Source organism: Corvus kubaryi, unplaced genomic scaffold, assembly GCF_017639235.1.
Source record: "Corvus kubaryi isolate FWS band 111438036 unplaced genomic scaffold, C.kubaryi_AGA036_p1.0 137, whole genome shotgun sequence".
In the NCBI taxonomy this organism is placed as follows: Eukaryota; Metazoa; Chordata; class Aves; order Passeriformes; family Corvidae; genus Corvus; species Corvus kubaryi.
The window spans coordinates 13,484,130-13,507,704 of NW_024580671.1; the positions used below are offsets into that span (position 1 = coordinate 13,484,130).

Below are 23,575 nucleotides of genomic sequence, written 5' to 3' on the forward strand. Positions count from 1 at the left end.
TGAAGCTGCCTGCCTGGCTTTGCTGCTGGTTCCGTGCCCCAGCTGCAGTGTTGGCACCACACTTGAGCTATGCACAGTTGGTACATGGGTCCAGACCTGTCCTTGACTGTCCATCCCTGACTGACTGCGAGGGCCATGTGCTGGAAGGATGGTAGGGAAGGTTACAAATTGAAAGTTTGATTGTTTTTGTGGAAGATAAGGGGCAGGGGACTGAAATACCCATGTTTCTCCAGTGTTGTGCTTTTATTACTGTAGCCCTTTCCCAGTTCTAATGTCTCTTTGAGCAGAGGTTTTCTTTATTTCTGGAAAGGGACTCTTACCTTATATACTAAACTAACTAACAGCAAATGGCACAATAGCAATAGTGTAACACCAAGTCTTTTCAGAATCCTATGCCTCGTCTTGAAAGGCTGAAATGGTCCCAACCTCCCTTTCTCAGTGGATGCCCTTCCTTCACTCTGCCATTATTTGGTCTTTAATTGCAAGCAATGCCAGGTATAGAAATGTCGAGTTAACACAAAGCCTTTCAGAGAAGGCTTTTTGTAATGGCTAGAGCCCATAGATATGAGAGCTGTTTCTGTGTTTGCACTGCACAAACTTCATATATACTGCAAAATAGGATGTCATTGGTTCTGTGTTAGAGCCATGTTTCACTAAATACAATCCTGATTTGTTCTCCAGCCCTGTCAAAATTGAAAGAATAAACAGAAATAGTGATGCTCCCACTGGCAAAACTTCCCCTTAAGGAGAAGAACAAAAATAAAAACACTCAAAGCTGGTTTCAGTGTGGGTCTGGAAAAGCTGCATAAATTTTAGCTGAATGATGGAAGAGTTTGGCTTCTGTCCTGGAATGAACCGGTGCTTTTCCAAAGCTGTGTGATCTCTGGATACTTTTATAACTTTCTGGTTTATAATATTTGTTAATATTTACATCACATTTAGCTTTCCCTCAGAGTACTGCGTAAAGCAATACTTAAAGAATTGGTATTTCTTCATTTACATGCTGTAAGCCTTATTACAAATACTTTTCAATCTATTTTCTGCCTGAGGCTATTATGCAGTTTGAGATACTTTGTGGGCAGGCCGTCTATGGATTATGCTGTGCTGCCCAGGCATAGGTGCTTTTAAATACAGCATCCTGCCTAACATCAACATTTTACTAAAACAGGTGTTCTGGTGAAGCGTAATTAGTTTTTCCCAAAGCAACATCTGCAGTACTCTCAAATTCAAGATCACCCTCTGGAATATATTTCAAATAGTGTTCAATACCTGCTGCTTTATGATGGTAGAGTTATGCTGAAAAGGCTTTTCAGGATAAAGGTTGTGACTCTTGGCTATGAAGATAATCTGATGCATGTAGAGGAGCATATTTCAACTATCTCTGTGCAAAATCTGATTTCAGTTCAGAAGTGCTGCCAAGGATTGCTGATTAAACAGAGAAAGGAAGCTCAAGAAAGAAGACAGGGGAATACAGTAATTTTTGTGGAGACCAAGACAGAACATGACTTGAGAGAACTGGGTTATTTACTTCTTGATCAAGTGGATTTTGCGTAATGCAGAGGCTGTTTAAGGTCACATATCTATCTTGGCTGTGATAGAGCTAAATTTCTTCATAGCAGCCTGTGGCTGGTGCTGTGGTTTAGGTTTATGATGTCATTCTCAGTAGTGAAAACAGGCGTACAGTGTGGCTGTTTTTCAGGGGTTGGCTGGACATCAGTCTGCTGGTGGGAGCTAGAGTGTTGTTACCTTTGAGTCACTTTTTTTCCTGTCCCCCTTCACTTATTAAATGGTCTTTATATCAGCTCATGAGTTTTTTCCCACTTTTGCTCTTTTCGTTAATTCCTCCATCCCATTGAAGAGTCAAGCAAGAAGGGAGCTGGGCACTAAATTGCTGACCAGGGTCAGCCCTCTACACATCACAAATTTACATTATGGGTGTGTGGACCATAATGTTTATTTTTTGATATTCGGAAACTTAGTTGGACTAATTGCACTGTACACAACACAGCTAACTTAACAATCTGGCATAATTTAGAATTATTAAACAATTTTTTGTGAAACAATTTTCCATTTATATTCTAATTTATCCTTTTCCTCAGTAACTCTTCTAGTTTCTCTGCTCTTGTCATGTTTGTCCCAGTTTCAAGTGTAGCAGATGAAGTTAGACCAAAGACTGAATGACTTTTTCTAGATTTGAGAATTACATCAGCTTCACTGATGATTGTCCCTCGAGGGGAGAAGGTTTTCAGTTGAGAAATCTGCTTTTGAATAAGCTGGCTTGATTCGAATCATTTTCAGTGGAGGGAAGTTAGCAGCCTTAGAGGAGAAATTGTCTCTTTACAGAGATTTCTGGAGCACATCAGAAATGCCTCTTGGTTAGACCTTATCAGGTGTCCCCTAGCTCAAAGTTGTATGTTATGATTCTGTTTGGAAAGGTTTACTGATTTATCTCTGTGTATGCTTAAAAATAGTAATGCATTATTTAACCATCTTCCCCAACAATATGAATTTGCACTTCTTCAGTTACCTAATTAGTACAGTCTGTTGTTTATCTTCTTGTTTAATCTTAAAAAAACAAATTAAATTTTCAAAATTAATCTGAATTTCACAGGTTTTAGTGAATAGAAGAAATCTTGTAAAGGATAAATAGTTATAGTCAAATTGCAGTGGGATACACCGTTGCATCGTATTGGCCAAGTACAGTTATCAACAATATATTTTCTCTTAAAATAAGTGTAATATTGGGAAGAGTGCAAGTAAGAGACTTCCATAATGGAGATAAACCTCAGATTATTAGAATATATTCTGTTAAGTCCTCTGGGTCTTTAACAGACAGTATTGGGCTATTTGCTAGCTTTGCTGTCTTTGTGGTATGCACCATTTTTCTTCAATAAGAGTCCTACTTAAAAGCTCTACAGTACTGTCAGCTTTGTGAACCTGGGAAGGCTACTCCCACTGCCCTCTTCTTGGAAAAATTATTTTTTGGAAGTGAGAAGTGTCAATGGTATCACATATAGCTAAGAAATAAAGATTTCCACCTCCATCAGCTGGCAGTATTTGAGTCAGTACCTAGTCATTTGGAGTTGGGTTGGAAAACCAGTCAAGCAGAAGGAAAACCTTTCACTCCAGGAGGGCAGAATGTTATTTCCAAATCTCTATTAAAAAGGAATTAAATGGTATTAATATTAAAATGAAACATTAATATTAAATACTATTAATATGTTACTAATTATTAATATTTTTTTCATCAAAAGCACTAAGTGTCATCTTATATCCATCATTATGTTACTGAGAAATCTTAATATGAAGAATTATAAAAGCAGTTTTAATGTGTCAGTGTGTCAGAGCGGGACCAATCCTTTTTGTCTGCCATTGCTTCAGTTGAGGAAAACAATAAAGCTTATTCCCAACTTAAAGTGCACAAGCAGTATCCCTGACACCAGTTTATAAAGTGTGGTGCCTTCTGAGGTACAGATAGTTCCACCACTTGTAGCAGTGGGATAGTTTGTATGTGTACAAATTGCAGGATGTGATTCAGTGTTATTTGATTTTATTTGCTTTCTGCAGTAATTATGTTCAGAATCTTTCTATCATCCAGCCATAGCCAGGACTGACAATGACGTTACTACAATTAAAAAAACCAAACAGCTGAAACTAATCATATATAGGGAGCTTCTCGAAAACTTTAAAACCTTGCTACTAGTATCTGGTAAGGAGAGGTTTTATTGTACTTAGAGCAGCCCTTTTCCACTAGCAATAAAAAAATATGATGTATTTTGGCTTCAAATGAGAAATTAAGGTGAAGGTTTCCATACAAATTAAGTAGACCTGCAACCTCCAAGCAAAAGAGAAAAGAAAATAAAGTCTTAGTTTTGTTCTTATTTTACTTTTGGCCCAGTTTTCACTGTTAGCTGGGACTACTGAAAAAATTAGGTGCTTTCAGTGTGTGAAAAGTACCCACAGCCAAATGGTTGGATTTCTTTTGTAACTTAAAACCTCAGTCTAAATGTGTGACGCATCTTAACAATACATAAAGGCTGGATCCCCAAGGGTTTTAACAAAGACACAGAAATGCCTTGCATTAAGGCAAACTGAATTTAAAATAGATATTCTTTCATGGAGAGTGCAGAGCAATAGCAGCCACAGTATTTGTATCTGTTATGGTACTCATAACTAGTTTGGCACAGTTTGAGAGACAGCTGAGTTGTGATATCGGCGCTTTTCTGTAACACGGGCAGTAATCTACCAGGGAGCTGACAAGAATATGCTGCATGATTTAGACCCTACCCAAACCCCAAATACAGTCTAACCCACACACAGGGGCCTTACCACTGCTTACAGGTACTGTCTTTACTGTCTGCCAGTAGGGAGTTTTAAAATACATTGGTGCAATACAATCTGTGCTGTGTCTTCCTGAGAAGAACCTGATACATATTTGTAATTTCTGTATAAAAATATTGATGTTCCTTATTACCATTTTGAAATAGGGGGAAACAAAAACATGAAGAGTGGCAAGTATTTTGAAATTCTTGACATTCACAGTTCAAAATGATGAGAAGTTGTCATACTTAAATAAGAAAAGAAAAATACTATTTTGCAATTCAGATTTACAGACCTATTTCTAACTAAGTGCAGTGCTGAAGGGGGTTGGATCATGAGCTGGTGCGTCAGTAAGTTGTTCTGATTTTTGGAATTCTCTAATTAATCGTGTACAACATCCTTTTTATTCTCAGTATGCAACTGTATCAGACTAGTTACTTGGAGCCTAAGGAAAGGCCCCCCAGGATGCTTTCATGTCTGACAAATAACTATGTATAATTACTTGTTTCATCACGTATACACTACTATATGAATTAATTATAAGATATTAAATAGTAAGAAGATGCAGTTTGCCAAGTAAAATACTACATGATGGTGGACAATATTTGTTTTCAAAATATTCCTGTGATACTCATTTTTAAAACTACATGATGTGTGTGGAGTCCAGTGATGTTTTCACAAGACTGAGATAAAGGCTTTAATTTCTTCCAAGAATCTCACATTCACGAGTAGCTGTTGAGCAATATCTCCTACTGCATGTTTTAACAAGGACAGTTTTATCTCAACAGTCTGTCTTCCTTTCCAAAAACTGGGGGAAGTTGAAATAAAAACAACTCTTTTTACTGTTAAAAATGATATTTCTGAATGCTGTAATGTTATATTTTGTATTGCAAAGCTATATAGAACTTCTGTCAAGGAATTTAGACTTTGAGTCCTTTTATTTAAAGTATTTTTTTTCCTGATGGTCTCCTCACAGGAGATGCACAGAGAAATCGTGAACTTAAGCAAAGATCAGAGATCTAAAATAGCATGAAGGGAAAAGCACCAAGGTGTATACAATATGTATATGTGTTATCTGTGCAGTTTAGTTATGGGCTAGGAAAGAACATGCCTTTGTGTGAAGAACCAATAGTTAGAATTTAATTTTAGTCTAATTGATGCTTTATCAGTCTAGTCAAAATATAAGTCTCTTATTAGTTTAATTGCAACAGTGCTAACACTTATAATCCAACTCGCCCAGTTTCTCTACAACTCTATTAATAATTCAGTAAAAATCAATATACACTAGTAACTGCCCAATTCTTCTTACACTCCCTATGCATTGGTACAGGAGTTGTTAATGACCAGATTCTGTTTTGGGAGCAGCATGGTGGGGATAATGGAAGGTTATTTTACTCTTCTTGGTCTTTGTGTGTACTTGAGGTTATTTTTGTATGCTTTAACTCAGTATGTGGGGTATGTTCTTATAATTGATTCACAGGGCTAGATTAATTGTGATTCCTTAGGTTGTAGTGCTTTTCTCTTTGGGAGAGGAGAGACACACAGGTCTAGAAAGGTAGGCAAAAATAAAAGTAATAAAAGCCCCCAAAAGCACAAATTAATTTGGATGTAGATTGTATACATCTTCTTGATAATTTTGCTGTTAGAGACAGACTTTTTACTGGCTGTTGGTAGCACCAAAGGAACAGGGTGTAAAGAGAAGAAAAAGTTGAAAATTATCTGTAGAGGGTAGGAGTGATAACAACTATGGTGGTGTTGTCAACTGGAATAAATAATATGGAACACTGTGAAAAAATACACAATTTTGATTGAAGTTGCTGGTTAGATCCTTTGTGGAATATGTCAGTTGGAAAAATTGGTGCAGTGGATTTGATAGAGCAAAGCAAAACAAAAGTGCAGTGGTGGTTTTGTGACTGACTGGAGGTAACAGCAGTAGTTAAACCATAGGTTTGACAGGTGATGGAGAGTCTAGAAATAGTAGTGGGAGGAGGAGGATCAAGAGCTGTGCCAGAGCCCCAGGATATTTTGTCATCTTAGACAGCAAGTGAGAAAGGGTTTACACAAGAACAGACACATAGAAGATAGTGTTATGGAAACCAAAACACAAAAAAGATATTGAAACCAGACTGTAGGTGAAAATGAAGGGAAGCTGAAGAGAATAGGAGCTTAGAAATACAGTCAAGGAAGTGTGAGAGACCGTACTGGGAATGTTTTTATTAGAGCAGTTGAGCCAGGAAGTTTTAGTGAACTAAACATTTGAGCAGTTGGGAAGGTAGTGTGTTTGGTGGTGGAAATAAAAAAGCCCAATACTTTCACAGATGGGTAAGCTGGTGGGATCTTGCTTCAAAGTTATGCTCTGTTCTTTTCCTTTTAAGGAGTAAGAGCTGCTGGTGGGTGAAGGGATGAGCTGAGTACAGGAGGAGAGACAAAGTGAGCTAGATCTGAAGATGGGACTAAAGTTACGTAGAAGGTTGTTGGAAGAGGAAAACAGCAGAGAAGCTTCATGTCAGAGGTAGAAAGTGAGAAAAATAGGACTTGTTGGTGGAGGGATGACAAAGTAAAGGGACTTCTTTTCTTTGTGATCCTGTTCCAGGTGCAGAACAGGTTATATTTGTTCTAAAAGTTTTAAATCCTCATTTACCTTTTTAATGGTATTGATTGCTGTGATCAGTCACTGTTCATTTTCACAGTCCCTTAATTGCTGATTAGCATCTGCTGATTTTGTGATGCCCTTTTTCTAGGTCAGGGACCAGAGGAGAGTCTCAATCTTTCACTGCTTGTCTCTCTGTATGAGTCAGGTTGGTAGTGATAAAGCTAAGGGCCTGAGAGCCGTATGCTGTGATCATTGTTACTGGTATCCATCCTTGGGATTCTCAGCAGTGAGGCCCAAGATTCACAGCGGAGCCGTCAGATCAGGATGGAGGTGTGTTAATGAAGTTGTGTGTGAGAGGTGGAAAAACATTAGCCTCTTGAGCAGGTAAATGTGGTGCTTGATATTTATAGGCTGTGAAGACATGTTGTTTTATTAACATAAAACCCTTGGGGGATTTTATTTGTTTTGTTTTAAGTTGTAGGTCTGTCTACTCTGCTCTTGTATTTAGGGTGATTTTTAATGTGTTTATGAAATAATTTCTTTTATAAATAAAGCTTTTCATGTTCCTGTTCCCTCTCTTCCTGGGTAATTAATGTTATTTGTTGCAAAAATCCTGCAAGAGTTTTAGCACTTCCCTGGTCACACTTAGAGAGGTATACAGTAGCCAGGGAAATCACTACTGAGTTTTAAGGGAAGTAGCTGGAGGCAGGACAATATCCATAAAGGATCCTCAATTCTGGGAGTAGCCTCTTCTCATAACAGTTCATAATTACTGACTTAGTACCAGACTCATTTGTTCTGGCAGGCTTTTGTGGTGGATAAAGGCAGTGATGTATAGGGAGGCCTAAGGAAAGGCTTTGTTTGTTAGTGTGAGGCTTTGGTCAACAATGATTTATAGATTTCAGGTCAAGTTCTCTTCTTATTAATTGGATTGTAAAACATAACTGGGAATTTGACTCTGGGGCAGCAAACTCATTAGGGTACAGGAGGAAGGGATACAGGGAAACTTTTCTTTGGTTATATATTTTGCATAAATTTTGTTTGAGTGCTTGGGGGAATAAAGAAAGGCATGTGGGTTTTTTTATTTTGTTTGGGTTTTTTTTCTGCTTTTGATGTTTTTGCAAGTATAAATAAATCGCTGAAGTGCAGATTCCGAACAGTTTTGCACTAACCAGTTTTCCCAGAGGTGCCTCTTTTATCTGTTCCACTGGGAACAGAGCAGGTTGATGATCTCCATGACTACACTGTTGTTGGTACATCACAGCTGGTGGCTCAGTATCACATCAGACTTCAAGCACACAAGTCTTTATTGTTGAATGTGTAGAGCCATTGGAGTGGTGCATTCATCCTATTGAACTGACTTCAGCATCTTACTGGCTGAACAGTAAGACCTGAATATGCATTAATATGCTAACTAGGCTTTTTGGCAGGAGGAAATCAAGATAAATGTTGTAGGATTTCTTAGACATGGAAATGCATAAGGTTCTCTGTTGTGCATTTATATCTAAAGGTGACATGCTTGTTTTGGCTGGGGTAGTGTTAATTTTATCACAGTGGCTAGTACAGGCCTGTGTTTTGGATTTGTGCTGAACAGAGGGTTGATAATACAGAGATGTTTTTGTTATTGCTGAACAGGGCTTACACAGAGCCAAGGCCTTCCTGCCTTTTGTATTAGCACTCTGCAAGGAGACTGGGGGTGCCTGGGAGGTTGGGAGGAGCCACAGCCTGGACCGGTGACCCAAACTGACCAGAAGGAGATTCCACACCATGTGACATCGTGCATGTAGATACAGTGGGGGAAAAAGGATGAAGGAGGGATGTTTGGAGTGATGGTGTTTTGTTTTCCCCAGTAGCCACTACATGTGATGGGCCCCTGCTCTCCTGGAGCTGGCTGAACACCTGCCTGGCATTGCAAAGCAGTGAATCAGTCCTTTGTTTTGCTTTGCTTGTGTCTACTGCCTTTGCTTTCCCTGTTAAGCTGTCTTTATTTCAATCCACAAGTTTTCTACCTTTTATCCTTCTTATTCTTTCCCTGATCCCACTGGTTGGGGAGTGAGCAAGTGGCTGCCTGGGGCTTGGCTGCCACCTGAGCTTACACCATGACAGGTGAATAAAAGGCTACACCAGTGTTTTCAACCAGTGAAAAGGATGAAAAGGCTTTTATTTTGGTACCTTTGAAAGAGAACAGATGTTGGGCTCATTACCTGCCCTAGTTCAGTCCTCCTTGATCTGTAATACCTTAACCTCATGTATTTGAAGTTTGCATGGGAAGTGCCAAAATGGGAATGGAATTGCAGGCTTTTAGTGTGGTCAATCTCTGTGTGACTAGTTGTCATTTGACTGTTACTTTACCGTTTTTTATATTAATTATCTTTACTTAGTATTAAAGTTGCAAATTGTTTGTAAAAACATCTTCTTACCTGCTGTGGGTCCATGGTGTAGAGAGCCTTTAGGAGCCAATATAACAAGATCTTGTGATAGTAGCAATAACAGAGAGTTGGGTGGGAGTTTTGATTTCCAGTGATCATTTAAAGAATGTGAATAATATCTCTGCAAATCAGTTTGAAAAAAACAATACGTTAGATTTGTCCAAATGAACAAAGTTAACCTGAACAGTTGTGGGCTGGGTTTTCTTTTTTTAAATTTTTTTTTTTTTGTATCAGTTGAACAAGCAAGGTTTGGGAAAAAAAGATGATTATAAATAAAACATTTTTCAAAATCTCAATATGTGGTATGTTGGCAAAATGAAAGCTTTTATTCAGAACATTTCTAAATTAGGAGGTTTGAATCAAAGGAGCTTTGACTTCAAGTTTTTCCCTGCAGAATAAAAACTGTTGACATTTTGGGTCTCCTGTGGCTATTTACCTGCCAAAGCAATCATTAGTATAGTTTTCAGAAAGTTCTATTTAATGCTTCAGAGGCTTTGGATTTTTAAGTAGAATTTTCTGAGGGCGCCAGCACTGGCTTCTAGGCAGTCTGTTGATGCTGAGAACATAAGGCCTCTAATTACTCGAGGACTGATGTTGTTACTTAAATACAAATCAACACAATTAATTTAATATGGAGTTGTGAACTGGAATTATGAAAAACACAAGTTGCATCATTTGTTGTAGAGGCTAAGGCATATGTTGTAACTGCTGGCTGCTTTTGTGAACTGCGTACTTGTGTTTCTGCAGAACATCTGTGAGTCAGGAGATCTGTGCCCTGTTCCACACTCTGTGCAAAACCAGCTGTGGTAGTCTTATGATAGCTTCACTTTTTTTGTGGTGCTCTTAGATGAAGTTCACAAAATGTGTTTGGAACCTTAGTGTGCTCATGTGCTCACTGTAAATACACGTTCATTTGTGCAAGTATGCATGTACATAAAAATTGCAAGATTAGCTTTTCCAAACAAGTGCCTTAATAGACCTATGATTCTTTCATGCCTGCAGATTTTACAAGGAAAAGGGAAATAAACCAGCCAAAGTACCTGTCATGAAATTCTTTTGCAGTGGACACCTTCATGTTTTGTAGCCAACTGTGCCCAGCTTCTCCAGCAGAATCCAGTGGGCAGAGGAACTGTGGAAATTTTTTTTTTCCAAACTTACTACAGAATCACTAATATTCAGTGTGTCACACTGTTTTGTACAGGAAGGCAAATTATCTTCTAAGAATGCAAAAGGGGGGAAAAAAAGAGCGGTCAATGAGTGCAGTTGGTAAATTCCTGTTGATTTAAAGACACAGGGAAGATCAGAAGAATTGAGGGATAAGCAGGAGCAAAGTACAGGAGTTAGTAACGTTGACATTTAGCATCGCAGTATTAAGAAATCAACCCTGGTTTGAGTTTATATATACAGTCTATTGTCTTGAACTCTCATTAGACTCTGCAACAAGATGGTTTTCCATCCAGAGATTTTATTTTCAACACTGACAGCTGTAAACATCACTGAAAACAAGGAGGAAGTCAAAACTGATGAGCAGGAAAAAAACCAAGCCAACAATCCGCCCTTTTGATTTTGAGCATACTTTGGTAGCAAGGTTCAGTGACACATTGCATGACAATATAAATAGGTGTACTGAGCATCTCGGTAATGATGTCTTTATCATTAGTATTACAGGAACAGTGTGCTACTGAGCACTTCTAAATAAGCATAGCTTTTCTTCTTTGCAGTATAATAATACTATGCAGAAGGTTTTTTTGTCATTTGTAGTGCTCTCTCTGTCTTACCATTGAAGTATAACCTGCTAAAAGAAACATGTCTAATTTTGAAGCCCAAGAGAGTAAAAAAACAATTTTTAAAATTTCGTTTTGAATTTTGTGGCTACAGTCATTTATATTGGGAGTTTGCTCTGAGACTTTACACTGCAAAGGGTGTTCTGGCCCAACAAGTATTTTAGCAAGTTGTATTTTTTTCTGTCAGAGCAGATCTTTATATGAATGAGATTCTTACAGGTACAGTGGGTATATATACATATGTATGTAGATATTTGCAGATATAGATATATGTGTTTATATATATTAAAAATCTGATTGACTACTTGATAGTTCTAAGAGAAATTTATACTGAGTTCCAGGGTCCTTTCAGATCTTGCCATGTTCCTTAAAGCTTCTTCCTAAACAGTAGTTCCTGTTAGATCAAAGGCAGATAGTGTGCATATAGCTGTGTGTTTGTGTCCTGATGACTGAGAGGACTGCACAGGGTGCAGTGACGGATGCCATTGCAGTGCTGAGGCCATTGCTCAGTTGTTTGGGACCCTGTTTTTTTTTTTTTTTTCCCTGTTCCTATTTAAATCATAGGAATAACATTAGAGGCGCTTCAAAAGGAAAGATGTAAGCCAATGTAATCTTCTTTGTAACTCCACTAACAGCTGTTCACAGAAACTCAGGGTGCTTCTCTTGTTTGAATATTTCAAGCAGTTTTTTTTAAAAGCAGAAAGCCAAAAAGCTTTCCAAAATGCAGTGTAACTCTTTAGTCGGGCTCACTACTGCTGGAAGTGAACAGCAGTGTAGCGAGAGATACAAAAAATACTGCTGAATTTGACTTGTGTTCCTCTTTGCCTTGTTCACAGATATTGATGAGTGTGCTGAAGGACGGCACTACTGTCGTGAGAACACCATGTGTGTAAATACACCAGGATCCTTTATGTGTGTCTGCAAAACAGGATACATACGCATTGATGATTATTCATGTACAGGTAAGAGCTCTGTATTTCTGGAGGGAAACAACAGAATGGTGGTGTATAGGAGTACTGATATGATTCTCCTAAAGTTAATCTTTATTTGAGTCACAAGGCATCTAAATGAAATGTTAAACAGAATAAACACCAAAATCCAGTGCAGAAAAGCTAATGCATTTTACAGAGTATATGTAGGTCATACTGTTTGCCTGAAATTGTGAGGTAGGCTGGGTTGTCTCATGGGTATGCATGGTCTTGGGTGCTGATTAAAAAGAGGAGACTGAAGAGGAAAATAAGCAAGCAGAAATAGTGTTGTTTTACTTGGTTTCCATGTTCCATACCAGTACAGCTCCTCTTGGAGCATAGTGACTCTTCTGCAAACTTTGGATGGAGTTAAATTTGCTACATATTAAAAGTGGCTGTGTCCTCATTTGGAGCTCTCCATCCTCAGTCAGGTTTCCCAGGTGAATACTGAGTTCCGAGGGCAGGAGTTCTGCTTGCCTCGAACCACTGGACAACATGATGGTCAGTCTTATATCTGTATCTTCCCTTTTTGCTCTACTGCCAGTGGACGTGTTTGGTTCACGCTGACTTTCTGTCTTCTGCTCTTCTTTTATTGCAAGGTAATTTAGGGTTATGGAATGAACTCTGGACATTTAAAACAGCCTTTGGTATCAGAGTCAGAGCCAGGCTGACTCTTAAGTGTTCCTGTGTGTTTTCCTACAACATAGATAAAGAAAAAATGAATCAATGATGTGGCATGTTTTCTCAGTGAACAAAACAGTATCACTATTTTGTGTGCACAGGGTAACAAATTAGCTCTCTCTATAAAAGGCTATATTTTTTCAGTAAAGCTTTCTTGAATTATCTAATAGAAATTGGCTATAAATGGATGAGAGTATTCAGAATGTGGAGGCAGCACTGTGAAGTTCATTTCTAATTTTGTTCTGTCCATTGTGTCTTGGCATTTTTAGCATCAATGATATGTCTTGGTACAGAAACAGCTTCATAAACTGGATGATTTCCTTGGCCAAACATGCACAACACTCAGGGACATGGATTTCAAATCACATACCATGTGATTTTTGTGAATGCTTTGTCTTATCTGTACTTGTCATTCCTCTCATACATTGGCAAGCACTGTTTTACTGCAGTGAGCCCACTTCTTGAAGGCCCAAGTTACAAAGACTGCCCACAGCAGGTCCTTTCTGAAGCAACCACTATGTTTCTGATGATTCTCTTACGTTTTCCACACTCTCAGCTGAGTAAAGAAATTGTTTCACTACCTCCTGAGTGTGAATATTGGGATTATTTTAGGGCTGACTGTATCTAAATCCGTGTGATACTTTTTCCACTTGGCTTCCGTTAACTTGCTGTTCTGATTGAACTTTGCAAATGGAAAACATCACCAACTTTGCAGGGGCATTGGATGCCTGTAAATGTAATAAAGGTAGTTCTTGAGATTCCACACATTGCATTATTCATACTTGCTGAAGCATGCTGTTATGAGATACAGAGTTTTTCTGGAGTTACATTTTAGTGAATTTTGGATACTGACAGGCAACCATGAGGACACAGTCCCCGCTGGATGATAGAATTTCAATGAATGGCAACCTAACATCATTAAGTATATATGTCACAAATAAATGTGTTATTTTTTCTGTTTCCACAACTATTGTGTGAGCACCTCCAGTGGAGGCACTGGCTAATTAAGTTAATATGTATCCAGGACTATGTTGGTGGGGTTGTATAGTATGCAGTTGTCCAAATCTCTCAGTGCGCATGTAGAGTCCAGTGCACTTTGAATTTTGTCAATGTCTGCAAAAATGTAGTCATTCAGCCCTCTCTTCCCCTCTGCAGAGTTTAAAGTTCTTATCAAGTTTCTGTTTGCCTTGTTGGCAATTCTGGGTTTAACTTGCCAGCTGAAATATCGAGGAAACTGAAGAAGAGGCTGTTTTTTTAATCCAGTTCAGGAATAACAAGAATGGGGCAAACAAGCAACAATTGACCCTTTGTGTTACTAAGTGTTAAATTTTTAAAATATATTTCAGGTCACAATTTCTTGTAATGCTGTGTAATCGAATCCAGTTTTGAAACTGTAGTTGTGCATAAAATACCTGACACTCTAAACTGGAGAAGCAGCTATGGGGGCACATCCTTGGGAATATTACTAACCAGGAAAAAAATGTACTGTAGCTTGGCACAAATATGTCATTGTTTGCACAGGATAGCTGAAGCCCAGGAAGATGTTGAAAAATCATATGTGAACCTTGATTAGGCAGGTTATGATGTAAGTGATGTCCACAACTTGCTGGCAGACTAACATACCTTATTGTTCCATCCTATGAACATACATATAATTTAGCAGTCATTGATCAAAATAGAAAAGAGACACAAAATCAGTGACATTGAAGAGTTTTTCTCCTGTACAAGACATTCGAAAAGAAATCTGTGCTATCCATCTCTGTCAGAGTCGTGCACACAAAAGACTGATTTAGACAGCCTATAGCTGCTTCCAAAACAGCTCCAGTTTCTTTTGTCCTGGCATGTTTATTGCAAGTTTTACAATAGATCTGAATTACATTTTTATTTTCACAACAAAGGATGTAATGAAGACATCAATTTCAGATACTGTTATTTGTATTCATATTGGAACCAAGATTCTCAGGGTTAGATTGCATTAGTCACAACCATATTTACACAGAAATCTGTTGTTCATGACTGATTTTTATGTTCAGAAATCAATCATAGCTATGAGAAGGAGAGATGACTTCTAAGTTGCACCCATATGCCAAATGGGTGCACAAACTGCAAATTAAAGGCATAAAAATATGCCCTGGGCTACCATACTTTGATATTCTACAATGATGTTGTCTCATTCCCCTTCTACTTTGCTTTCCAGAACTTGGAGTGTAATGATGATGTGCTGGGGGAAGGAAGGTAGAAAATGGCATGAGTCTCTGCTGAGGTGGTTTTATATGTGCAGAAGTATGCTGCTGCACCATCACTGTTAGCTGGGATCAAATCGGAATGTTTAGTTATTGTACATACAAAAATGCTGCTAGCAAGGATTTTCTTCCTATTTTCTACATCCGTGAGAGACTTTTCTCTCACGCAGAAGAGGTAGCAGGGAATGTAAACAACCAAGCCACCTGCAACCTTGAAAAGTCTTGTTTATGGTATAGTAGAAAAATATTTTGACAATGGATGTTTTAGGATTTTAGCCAATCACCCCCAAGGGGTGGCTGATCCTTTGTCCAATTAGACTATGAAAAAAAAAATCTATGAAAGAGTTTGTAAAATAATTAAATAAATCAATCTTGCTGCACAATTCCTGCCTGCTGGATCTTCTCTCCTCCTCCCTATGGCTGCGGGACACGGTGATATACCGTAGGAACCAGGCCTGCGGTAATAAGTTATTTTCTGACATAATAACATTTGTGTCTTTACTTTGCATGGGATTACAGAAATGCACAGGCTGTTTTCTTGGCTGGAAAAAAGGAAGTTTTCCTTCAGGAAACAAGGAAGGACCAAATGTCACCTCCAGTCTTTCAGGCTGCTGTGTAATTCACAGCTGGTAGCATTTCTCTGAACACCATAGTGGATGTCTTTTCCTCCACCATTTATTATGGGAGAAGTTAGGAAATGAGAGATGAGAGCTCTCTTCTTCACACTTGGCTCTAACAGTAAAGAACTCATACTAGCCACAGTGAATGGTTAATCGTATTTAGTCTCAACAATTGTCTTCAGTTTTCTGCATAGGGACCACTCACCTGAGTAAACCAAGAAGAATGGAACAAAAGATACAAGACCCTGTGAGATTTAGTGCATCCTCCTTAGATTGTATTAAGGCAGAGGAAGGTGTATTCCTTTATCTGGAGAAGCCATTTTTTTTCTGAGCCCCAGATGACTTTCAAGGCTCTGTTTCTGTGCAAAATCACGGGCCACCTTTTACTTATTTTTTTGCTTTCCATTTGGCATAAAAAGGGGAAGTGGCTCTGATGGAAGTGCTGGTGGTGTGCCCTGCCTTTCCTGTGGTTTGGCGTCACTGAGATGATGTAGGGGAGGTAAAGCAGCTTATGTTACCGTCCCAGAGACTTCCTCCCCAGGGGCTGTTTCATGTTTCACATTTAGTGGTACTGGTGAGGCAGGTGTTGGTGCTCTCCAGGAGTACCCTAGGACAGTGTATTCAGTTGACTCTCCCTGTGCCTGTGCTCTGGGCAAGATGATAAATGACTGAAGGACATATGAAGTATTAGTATATAAGCCAGAATCTTTGAATTAATGTTTGTACCTGCTGTCACCTGGGGTTTATGAAATGTAATGTATTACATATTTCTTGGGGTTTTTTTCTGTTTGTGTTTTATGGTTTATTAGGATTTGGTTTTGGGGTTTTTTGAGAGAAGTGAGTAATTTACAACTTTGTACCCGGACACCAGTGAGACTGGTGAATTGTGCTGTACTTGGGCAGAAAATACATGTGGATTCTTAACTGATTAATTATTAAAAGCATACCAGGCATGTTGCAAGTTGTTGACTACTTCTTCCAAGCATGCTCTGGCTGCATTAGCAACGATGTCCATCTGAGCTGTGTGGGACCACTGCCACACGTGGAACTGGGCTCTCACATACATGTTTCAAGTGTCTGAAGACCATGTAATATTTTCATAACTGTTTTTATCAATCTATTCCAGATTATTTTGTCTTTTATTTTCATTTTCACTTTAGCCAAGTCATGCTGATTTTTTGCTACTGCTTTTAGAAAATAGTAACTTAGAAGCCAAAGGAGGTGGCAAACCAAGTGGAGATTATAAATCTGTGAGGATGTTATTGGGCTTTATGGCCCAGTACCATCACGTTTGTGCTCCAGGATTTATTTTCTGACTTCTGAAGAAAATGGTGAAGGATTTTTATGTAATATCTCATCACTATGTTGGGAACATTTGGAGGGTTTGTTCTTCAGAATCAAAATAGACAGAAGGGATGAAGTAGTTCTTTAGAATCATGGAATCATAGAATGGTTTGGGTTGGAAGAGACTTTGACTACCATCTAGTTCCACCCCCCTGCCATGGGAAGGGACACTTTCCACTAGATCAGGTTGCTCAAAGCCCACGGCTTTGGTCTTTTTGACTTGGCCATATGGAAAAACTTACTCAGAGCAATGAGGAATATGTTGAATCCACCAGGCATTAACTAGCTGTATCCATCTGGACCTTGCTAGACCTCCCTCCTCCTCTGCCTCAGCCTATGTGTCTTTGTGAGTCTCAGAGATTTTCCTAACAACATGTTTCTGAATATGGTGTCAATGCATTCAGCATCATTTAATTTTTATCTGTGATAGCCTCTCACAGTAAACTGAAGTCTAATAATAGTTTTCACATAAATTACCAAGAAACATGGTGGTAGCAAGTTGAGTGACACCTGAAATGTTAATTTTTGGGAATACTGGCAGCTCTGCATATTTTGCAAATCAAATTAAATCACAAATCTGTTGCAAATTGGAAGGAATTCCAGTATCAACATTAAAACAATTAAGAGTCTGGGGAGATTGATTTGACATATGGAAAAGATTTAAGGAGAAAACTACACATTTAGTTGCATAATGATGATGAATGTGCAAAAAAGTAGGAATTATGGAAACAGTAATACTAATTAATAATTACTGGGGAGGTTTCAATAGTAAGAGGAAAATATAGGGGAAAGTGCCAGCCTGCAGATGCATGGCCAATACCTTTTGACATAAGTCTTTCACGTCTGACCCATATTCTTTACTCTCTAATGATATTGTGGGATGACTGAAAAAATTTACCTCAATATAATGCATAGAGAACTGATAGCCACACTTAGCCCATTCCCCCCTCATGCATCTGATACTCTTTTGTCCATCTTTGTGCCTTTTTTTCCTATGCAGCCATTAATGTTTTCCAACTGGCTACATCATTGGGATTTATTTTACATTTGCTTTGCCCATAGCAGTCAAAACTGTGTCTTTCCTAAGCTCTCCTGTTTGGCTCTATTCTTCTACCTATCTGTGACTTATAAACAACCTACATATCTGCTTGGATTTCAGCTAATGCCACTAGTCATGTCCCTGCTTGAGAAAGATACCTTTTGGTTTAGCATTTTGCTCCTTTTTTTCATATAGTGTGTAGCCAAAGTTTAGGTCTTGTCTCCTTTTCCTTCATGAATACTTTGTTTACAATAGAAATCCTCTGAGGATGCTTACGAGAAAGTGCAAGTGCATCCCATCCTTATCCCCCAAGCACAGATGCCTCCACTTTGGGAACCAGCAGTCTGGTATCTGGAAGGACTTTAAAATGCCAGTTATAAGGACCTGTAATTTTGTTGGAATTACAGCTCATACAATTTGTAATTCAGATCCCCAGATTATCAAGACTTTAGCTTTTTTCCCAGTTGTTATCTTCTGTTTCTTGCAAGCTACATTTATTTTTGAGGGGAACTACAGTCCCTGTCACATGGGGTTTTTTATTAACATAGTACTCTGACACACTTTGGATGAATGATTCCTCTTGGCATCTAGAAACTCAAGTTCATAAAAGTGCATCTGCCTGTGGGCTTCTGTTCAGATTTCATTGGTTTATTTTTGACTTATAAATCTGTCAATTGCTTGGGACATCAACAGTCTGAGAAATCTCGTACTTTTTTCTATACTGTGCAGTAGAAGTAATGTTTAAGGGCAGGGATATTTGAGAAAAAGTTTTGTTGAATTTCTTGTGAGAATGCTGAAGGTAAAATCCATCTTTATTCCCTAGAACGCAGACCAATTCACATGTTCAGGAAAAGTAAATTTCTGGGTTCTGATGTGGGGTGCAAATGGTTTTGTACAGTGTACATTGGTAGGATTTCAGCTAGCTGTGCAGTGTGGGTATTTTCCAGTATCATGTATTACTAGTTATTTTTTTTTCCAACTGAACATTTCAGATCCCACAAATGAGTTCTGAGAACTGAAGAAGAATACCTTTCTGTATTTAAAAGGATAAATAAAATCTAGCTTACATGTGAGGCATGTGGGCTGTGTTTTAGCATCAACACTAACCTCTTCTAAGAGTAGTGTAGTTGTCTGAGTTTCCATGGACAAAAGCTACTGTAAGAGTGATGTAATCCAGAGTTGAATGAAGTCATTCATCTTCTGTTTAAAGCTGCATGCTTGTCCTCAGTTAATTGAAGTATAAAATTTGCCTGCTTTTTCAGATGCACAAGTGTATCCACAAGTTGTCCTGAAGGTAATAAGAACTGATAGTGCTTAGTACATTGGTAAATGAGGCCACATTTTAATAAGTGACTAAACGTGGCCTCAAGATGCAACTTTATTCAGCGCTGCTGTATGCGCTTTACCCTCCACTGCTGCAAAGAAGTTAAAAAAATAGAATATGACCTCAGGGGAGTCATAGGCTTATAGTGTCCCAGCCTGGCTACATGAAAATGCCATAATGTGAGACATGGTAACAATAAAAAACCCTAATTTCTTCCTGTTTATTTCCCTTGACTTACTTTTGATGAATTCAGCAACATTCAAGTTTTCCTCAAGTTCTGCAGCTTATAAAGCAGCTGAGTTCATTGGCTGTGCTTAAATAAAAGCAGAATAATTGCTCAGTATGGTGCAAGGGACAGAGCAATAAACAAGCGTACTGACAGGGGCTGGTTGTCACATCACTGTATGTAGTGACATACCGCAGCTTGAGTAAGGAAATGTTTTAGTCAGCAAAACAGTTCTCCAGTCTCACTGGAGAACATAATGATGTGGGCAAGATGAACTGTCTGCCTCTCCATCTCCAATTTTGGTTACACCCCCACCCCTACCCCAGTTACATTAGAAGTAACGTGTACATGCATTATCCCACAGAGCAGTGCAAACTCCACAGGGGCGATGGTGTCCAGCTATCCTGCCAGGGTTGCTATTAGTAATAAGCACTGTAGAAGTCGGCTTGTGTGCATGGAGGATTTTTAACTCAAAGCCTGTTTGATTCTGGTTTCTATTACTTGGCCCAGTTTCTATTCTGCTTTATAGTACGTCAGCCTACACGAAGCTCTCAATCTTCTTTCAGGATAAATTCTCTCCCATATCCACTTTCTAGCTGTACGGTAATTCACAAAGCTAATAAAGGAATGATCGCTCAGACTGAGCTTGTTGCTATGCAACCACATTACTAAGATAACAACACAAGTAATTTTTATATAGCTGCTGTATCTTATACAACTGAACTCAATTATGCTTTATTTGGATTCAGTCAGGTTATCCTTGGCAACTTAGTTTGGAGTCTGTTTCAGCTTGGAATGAGAACTTTTTTTTTCTTAGAGGATACTTTTTAGGTCCCATTTTCTCCTTGGTTACTGACCCAGTTCATGACAACTGTTCATCTGGCTATGCAATTATAGCAGGATGGATTTCTCAGCTGATCAAAATCCAAAGCATTTTTAAAGGGTCCTTGGTAGAACATGATTTGAGTTGTTAAACAGAAAATGTGTTCCCTTGACATCAAGATGTGAATGTATGATTTTCAGTATTAAGTGCTTAATTTTTTAATGGAAATTATTCTTTAACCAAATATATATATATTTGGTATACGTGTGTGTGCTTGTTTGTGTTTATCTATATATCTATTAATGCATTATAGAACTGGATTTGCTATTGGCCTTCGGAACAAAGGTTGGTAAAAGGTATTATCAGGCTCTATTTTGCATTTCTATAATTTTGGTATTGTGTTTAAAATGTTTCTTTCTGCAGAAGGAGACATCAGAATTGATTATTTTGTTCTACAAGGAATATATTTTGCATTCTTTTGTGCAATGAGGAATTTTTAAATATATTAATGGAGTTCTAGATATCAACTTGAGAATATACTCAGTTTACAACTAACTCAGAAAAGAGTGAAACCTTTTTTTTATGTAAAAAATTTGAAATTGCAATATTTCCAAGCATTAACATTGCTTGATATTTATATCGCAGCATTATGACAGACATCCAGTGTACCTCCTGTTTCTTGGTGTTCTGAAGTCCTCTGCAGCTTTCAATCAGCCAGCATCCCCTGCCAGCTTCCACAGTGCAGTTATGTGCTGTGTCAGTACAATCCGATTGGAAAGCAGAATTGTAGGGGTATAGCAAAATTAACAGTTTATTGTAAAAATAGAAAATCTAACAAATTGTACATGAATTATTAATTCCTAAGGTAATTACATTGACTTTGTATGTCAGAATTTTACTGACATTGGCACAGGAGGTGGAATTCAGTTTGCAATTAAGACACCCCAATCTCTTTGTCTAAGCCCACGTTGTGATCAGCAGAGGTCAAGGATTCAGCTGGACCCAACTGAGTTGTCTATTTACAGGTTCGAGGCAATCGTCATGATAGGATTAGCAGATTCCACTCAAGAGTTTATAGGGCTTGTGCTTTTTGAGTTCTGCTGGATACAGAGTAAGTTAGCTCTTTCCAAGTGTTTGTCTGTGTTGCCTGTGGCCGGATCAATCCCATATTAGGTACCTATTTTGCACTTCCTCAGTTCTGTAGGTAACACTGTCTGAAAAGGGGAACTTAGATGTCTATAGCCAGATCTGGTTGCCCAGTTATAGTTCTAGCAACTTTTTAGATGCCGTGATATGTCTTACTTGCACTCCAACTGCTATTACAGTCTTCCTGTAGAGCCTTGCATTACAGCCTTTACTGATGTCTTGGATATCCATGAGGTGTCATGCTGGATGTGACCTGTTAGCTAGGCATGTGTTTATGCTGTGGAATCCTGCCCAGAAACACACACATAAATATTAGGTACTTAAATCTGGGGCTGCACTGCACCCAGGATTACGAGCAACCAAAGATCTGCTGTTTTTCCTGCGAAGAGTTTAAGTCCAAGAGACTGAAGAATACATAGGCTGTGGTCTGGTTGAAACTTCATCTATTCATCCTGAAATGCAGTGTTAGGGGTGGTCTGTAAGGATTAGGATGATGGTAACAAGGGGATGGCTGGTATTGATTCGTTGCAACATGACATCTCTTCACAGCTGGACCTCCCCTGGCCTGTCCTTCTGTGGATGATCAGAGGCTATGACAGATAGCCTGTAAAGATCAGGAAACACAGTAGGCAGCCTTGAGGACAGTTTGTTTGAAGTCATAAGGATCTTTCTGGCTCAGGAGATGGGAATCTGCTGCTGTCTCACTGAGCGAGCCAGAAGTGAGGGAAGTTGGATGGCTCAGATCTATCATGTCTGAGCCAGCTGGTGATTGCCTCATGCTGGGAGAGTGTTGCCTGTTCTCAGAGGGACTCCAGCCAAGGTCAGTGAGAGACTGGAGCTACTGTATGAAGCAAGACAGTTTTTAAAAAAAGGAACAGTGGAGTTATTTAAGGTTATGTGATTATGCTGCATTGAAGTCAGTGGTTTTCTACACGTTCACAGTAAAATAAGATATCTGTAGCCATGATACCAATTAGCTGGGGTTTAAGGGTCGTGGATACTGCTGGCAGTATATGGGTATCATGTCTGTCTTTTGGCATTCTACTGTTGGAAAACATTTCTAATCTAAGATAACACAGTTTTAAGAAAAGACAGAGGGTAAGAAAGCTAAATTCCACGACTGGTAAGGAGAGACATAATATTTTTTAATATTGTCCAGGGCTTCAGAAGCCTTTTCTATTAATATTATAGTTGCAAGTTTTTTCTTTGAATGAATATGGAAGATTCCTGTTTGGATAGATAGGAATTTCTGAATTATTTCTGCTCAGACAATCTGTGGGCATGGAAACCTTTAATTCTTTGCAATTGGATTCCTACTGCATGCCACATGGCATATCTTACAATCACTGACTCCTGAAACAACTTAGAAGTGTCCTTTGTTTTTTCATTAAATGTTTGTAAGAGATTAATCTGCTTTATGCTAAATGGAAGACTGTTTCCTTAACTCATGTTTTATACTGTCAGTCATAATTTAGTATGTCATCTTCTTTGACAGTTTGTCTCTGCAATAACTCTCTATCAATATTGCTATCTTTTGTCAGTCTTTTGGACTGATGATTATCGACTTACAAAACCTTATACTTCACCATATCAAACTGCTTTCTTGTGATACATACCCCTTGACCACAGCAGGAGTTGCATCCTTCCTAGTCCTTCTTTGCACATAGAATTATGCTGAAATCTACCTTGAAATGCACGAAGTAAACATATTGGACTTATCCACTTCACTGACTCACCCAGTGTCTGTGTTCCTATGTGCAGTCCCAAATAAAGGCTTATATTTTTAGTTTTGCATGTAACTTCTGATTCACACTGAAATGTGCTGATGGTTCTGCAGTCAGGCTGTGGCTGGTCATGCACGAATGCATAGCGTGCAAGTTAAACTCTCACTTCTGCTGCCCTTCTAATTTTTTCTAAAACTAGTTTCAGTTCCTGAATTTGCTCTGTCAGTGTTTGCCAGCTGATCTAAATGAATAAAGGTGACAGAGTCTTTGGCAAGACCTCTCAACAGCAGTCAAAGACAGTGGATCAACGA

At 38.6% G+C, this 23,575-nt stretch overlaps 1 protein-coding gene across 2 annotated transcripts in view; it reads left to right on the forward strand.

Moving 5' to 3' along the window:
• Nucleotides 1–23,575, forward strand: part of NELL2 (neural EGFL like 2) — a 140,933-nt gene that overhangs the window by 64,271 nt on the left and 53,087 nt on the right. For both annotated transcript variants that reach the window (XM_042017927.1, XM_042017926.1), the window contains exon 13: nt 11,963–12,088. In XM_042017927.1, the coding sequence (XP_041873861.1) occupies nt 11,963–12,088 (126 nt within the window). The remainder of the gene's footprint in view (nt 1–11,962; nt 12,089–23,575) is intronic.